The sequence below is a fragment of the Hevea brasiliensis genome, unplaced genomic scaffold (genome assembly GCF_030052815.1).
Source record: "Hevea brasiliensis isolate MT/VB/25A 57/8 unplaced genomic scaffold, ASM3005281v1 Scaf4, whole genome shotgun sequence".
In the NCBI taxonomy this organism is placed as follows: Eukaryota; Viridiplantae; Streptophyta; class Magnoliopsida; order Malpighiales; family Euphorbiaceae; genus Hevea; species Hevea brasiliensis.
Genome location: NW_026614917.1, coordinates 593816 through 599207, shown reverse-complemented (window position 1 = coordinate 599207; position 5392 = coordinate 593816). Strand labels below are relative to the sequence as shown.

Genomic DNA, 5392 nt, shown 5'->3' with positions numbered 1-5392 from the left:
ATCATCAAAATAATTTCTCCATTTTTCTTTAATATTCTTATCTTTCACCAACATTTTTCCTCATTTATTCTTAATGCACCTAACTTGATTGAGATCTTTACATTTATTTTCTCTCCTCCTTGCTAATATATAAATATCTTTTTCCCCTTATTTAGTTCTAAGTTTCTCACATAACTTTTCAAGGCGTGCACTCTTACTTGACTAACTGCCTTTTTCACCTATTTCTTTGTTATCTTGCACTGTTCATACGCCTCATTATTATTACATTTAGATAATTTCTTATACCATTCTCTATTTCTCTTTTCTGCCTTTTGTATTTCATCATTTCACCACCATTTCTCTTTTGAGGGTGGTCCATGTCCTCTAGATTTTTCAAGTACTTTACGAGCTACTTCTTTAATTTTTTATGCCATTTGTATCCACATACTATTAGCCTCCACATCCAGCTTCCATACTTTGGACTTGAGAGGCTCATTTTTGAATTTCACTTGCTTTACTCCTTTGAACTCCCACCATTTTGTTCGAGCTACATTATTTCTTCTAGCATTACTTGAATTGCTCCTAAACTTGATATCAAAGACTACTAATCGATGTTGACTTATTAAAGCCTCTCCTGGAATGACCTTGCAATCCTTGTATAGAGCTCTATTTATCTTCCCGGTTAAGAGGAAGTCAATTTGGCTTCTATGTTGCCCACTTTTGAAAGTCACTAAATGTGATTCTCTTTTTATAAAGTAAGTAGTTGCTAGTATTATATCGTACATCATAACAAAATCTATGATGCTTTTTCCCTCTTCATTTCGACTACCAAAACCTCTATGAACATTCTCATAACATTACTTGTCACTTCCCACATGTCCATTCAAATCTCCACTGATGAAAACATTCTCTTCATTCAGTATGCTTTGCATTAGATCATCCATATCTTCCCAAAATCTTTATTTACTCTCATTATCTAGTCCTATTTGTGGAGCATAAGCACTAACTATATTTATTGTTTCTTCGTCTAGTACTAGCTTTACTAATATAATTCTATCTCCTACTCTTTTCACAGCTATTACGGCATCTTTCAATGTCCTGTTTATGATTATGTCCACTCCTTTCTTGTTCCTCTCCTTTTCAGTAAACTACAGTTTGTATCTTGAATTTCCCACTTTCTTACTTTTCTCTCATACCCATTTAGTATCCTAAATACAAGCAACATTCACCCTTCTCCTTTTCAAGGTATCCATAAGCTCTATTAATTTTCCTGTAAGTGATCCAACATTCCAAGTACCAATCCTGATTCTCCTCCTATCCTGTTCCTTCCTAATTGATCTCCTTCTATGATACCTTCTATTGTTCTCTATGCCTATCTTGTGTTATGTTCCACTTTCTGTTATACTATTTGTCCTATAGATTAACTTCTTTACCCACACCCGTCCATGATATGGGAACCCTTGCTTATTTAACACCACACCCGGACGCCAGTATACCGCGTCGCTTTCAGTGAACACCCTACACCCTTGTATATTTCTCATTACACTCGAGCTTCGATGTAGCGCATTGTAAGTAGAGGACGCCCCAATATTTATATCATAAGAATCCATATCATGAGGTGTAATGAAATTTTACGCTGGTTGTCACCTACCGCAACCCTCCTCCTTTATCCGGGCTTGGGACCTGCTAAGCATAAATTACTTAAGTGGAGTTTAATTATAATTTTATTCAATTAACCAAATTTTGTTAAGGGTCAAACCAGCAATTCAAAAGGAAAAGTATGTGGTTTAATGCTTTTTCACTTATGATTTTAAACATATTTTTCATTTTAATATTATTTCTTTTTATTTGACTTTACTATTAAAGCTACTATTAAGAAAAATATTTTTATAAATATATTAATAAGAAAATATTAAAAATTAATTAAAAGATAAATTTAGTATGTTTTAGATGTAAGAATATAATTTTTTTATAACATTAAAATGATTTTTTTTATGAAAAAAGCTTTTTCAACCTTGAAATTCAATGTCAAATGAATCTATATTTATATGGTGGACATGATATTATAAATAAATTATACTATTATTATTATTATAATAAAATTTGGAGTATACATTTTTTTCCTAAAGCACATAAAAATAGTGTTAATAATAATAATAATAATAATAAATTATTATTATTATTATTATTATTATTATTATTAGAGATCAACCGTCAAAATTATGCCATGTAAATTGATATAAAATAAATAAATTTATTTTCATTCTTCACTTTTATAATTATAGTCAAATTTTTCGATCAATTTTGGTATAATTTTAGAGGTTTATATTATAATTATAACTAAAGTTTAAATTTTAAGAGATCAATTGTCAAAATTTAAGAGATCAAGTGTCAAAAGTATAACACATAAAATTGATTTATATGTAATTATGAATTTTGATTATAATTACAATAAATAATTAAAATAAAACAGCTGATAGTTATTAAAACAGTTAACAGTTACTAAAATAACTAATATTGCTGAACAGAATCAAAGTTTGAATTTTTTTTTATCATTAAGCCTTTTTTTTAAGTCAATTAATTGAACCATGAGTACTTTTAATTAGTATAAAAATTATATAAGAATTACAAAAAAAAGGAAAGTTATATGAAAATGATAAAAAAAAAATCTCCAAAATGTGTAAGCATCAACTTAACTATTAGATATATTTTAGAACATTTCCAAAATTCTTAAAAGCTAAGCATGCACTCCCTAAATTGAAGTTGACAATACATTTCTAGCTTCCTCTCAATAATTGCATTGCACAAATGAAACTTTGCTCTTTTTTCTTATACTAGTTGTTGAGAAGGACATCTAAGGCCTCTATTCATTGTCGGTGGATTGTGCATCTTCAACTTTACTCATTCATATTGCAAATTATAGCATATATTTGATATGCTAAAAGCAATATACTTACTGGGTATTTACGAAAAAAAAAAAACAGTTAAACTTGCATTTAAGAAAATAAAATTCATAATTTTATAAATGGAAATATACGTACCCCGAAATGCACCTCAATAATTTATCTATATTGAAAGATAAATATTTTAAAATAAATAAAAATTAGGTAAAAAATTAATTAATAATGAAAGAAGATAAAATTAAAAGGAGTGTGAAAATTACCCCATAAGGAGAAGAAGACGGAGGCATATTCCGGCCAAAAAATGTTCCTTGACTGCCAATTGTATCATCGGTGGGATGGTTGCATTTCCCATCAGCCGTTCGATATGAAAACTGCTTGGTGTCATATTTAAGACCGTTGATTCCTCCAACATGTAATAGATTATAACGTTGGTGTAGATGTCTTCTGATCGCCAAGTAAATGATTCCCAATATCACTGGTAGCCTATGCCATACTCCAAGCTTGTCCACAAAATGTATAGCCTACGTTTATATAATAAAAAAACAAAATATCTCATATAGTGGGCTCCATGATAATAATTAAAATCCCAATTTATAATTATAAAATATATATTTATCTTCAAACTCTTAAAATAACTCTAAAATTATTTATTTTAAATGATTCGAAAATGTTTAGATTATATATATTCTAATTTATTATGGAAAAAAAAAGATTAAAAAAAAAAAGGAGATGAAAGTATAAGAGATTTATTCTTAAAGCTAATATCCATTTGCATATCAAAATAAACAAAAGAAAGGGATAGAGAAAGAGAGATACTGACAGAGAAGAGTATGGAGTCAAAGAGAGACATATTGAAAATGAGATTCCACAGCTGAGGATGGATGATGAAGGAAGAGAAAACAGAGAAAGCCATGGATTAAGTATAACCTATTTCTAGCCAAGATATATGGATAGATAAAGAAGCTTTTAGCTCCTTATATAGGCAAGGAGACAAGGTGACGTTGAAATTATAGAGAGAGAGAGAGAGAGAGAGAGAGAGAGAGAAATAATTGACACTTGCTAGCTTTTTGTTGAAGTTGGTTTTGGGTTAGAATTGTCAAATTTGGTTCAAGGTTTAACTGGGAATTTGGATGAATGTTGAATTTTGGAGCTGATTTTAATTGTTACATCAATAGCAGTTTGGTTCGATTTTAATTAAATCAAATGATTTATTTAAAAAGTTTTTCTATTTTAAATAAAAAAGTAGTTTTAATTTAAATTAAACTAATTGATTTTAATTTAATTTAATATTGATTTTATTGATTTTAATTTCAAATTGGATCTTGACTTATTAGTTACTATTATTTTTTTTATCACTTCGCTTTTGAATTTTTTTAAAAAAAGTTGTCTCTTAAGACTCTATTTGTTTTGAGAAAATATTTTTTATATTTTTTAATATTTAAATTATTCAAAAAATTGAGTTAATGAAAAATATTTCTGATTAAAATGAAAATTAAACAATTTTTAAAGAAAATGACTTTCTTTCTTCAAAAGAATAAATCATTCTCTTAATTTTTATAATATTATTAAAATATAAAAATACTTATATATAGGAGAGGAAAAACAAATTAATTTTTGTTGATTATAATATATGAATTCTATTATTAATATTTTTTAAGTTTTCTATTAATTTAATTTTTTATAAGTTCATTTCAAAAATATTTCATATAAAATAAATTTATATTTTTAAATTATGGATATATTTTTAAAATTTTTAATTATTGTATTAATATATGAGTTAGTTCTAATTAAAATAGGTTAAAAATTCTATGTCAATACTACTCTATCTCTCTCTTTCTCTCTCTATATATAAAACAACGGAAAAATATTATAAAATAATTCATATTCATTGATTTATAAAAAAATATTTAATAAGTATGTAATATATAATAAAATTATATAAATATAAAGTTTATAAATAATATATAATTATATACAAAGCATATAAAATAAATTATATATATGAGTAAAAATTAAATAGATAAATATATTATTTAAAAAATTAATAATTAATATGATATATGAGGCTCAAGTTTAATTATAAAATTAATATAATTAATAAAATGATTGAAATTTATAATAATAATTTTTTTTAATTTTTAAATGATGCATTATTAACCGTTTAAAAAATATTAATATGTGTACAAATAAAAAAATATAATGATTTTTTAATTTTTAATACTATAATCTTATTCTAACATGATAAATATTGAATATGTATAAAAAAATTATATTTTGAATATAGAATTGTTATTTTAATTAAATAATTTATATTTAAATATAAACTTAAATTGATATTTTGATTTAAAAATAATATAATTTTTACACGAATATAAGCATTATATCATTTAATAAAATTTTTATTTATTTAAATTCAATAACTTTTTTTATTAAAATTTGACATTTACTTTCAGAAAAATATTTATAAAAAATTAAATTCAAAAATATGTTATAAGTTAGTTTTACAAAAC

At 25.1% G+C, this 5392-nt stretch overlaps 1 protein-coding gene across 1 annotated transcript; it reads right to left on the bottom strand.

The window, feature by feature from the left end:
• Window positions 1-2702: 2702 nt before the first annotated feature.
• Window positions 2703-3875, bottom strand: LOC131177313 (alpha-dioxygenase 2-like). The gene is made up of 3 exons (XM_058142288.1): window positions 3703-3875; window positions 3143-3403; window positions 2703-2935 (listed from the first exon to the last, which is right to left on the bottom strand). Exons 1-3 carry the CDS (start codon window positions 3793-3795, stop codon window positions 2933-2935), a joined length of 357 nt encoding a protein of 118 aa, XP_057998271.1. The 5' UTR covers window positions 3796-3875; the 3' UTR covers window positions 2703-2932.
• Between the last annotated feature and the right edge of the window lie 1517 nt (window positions 3876-5392).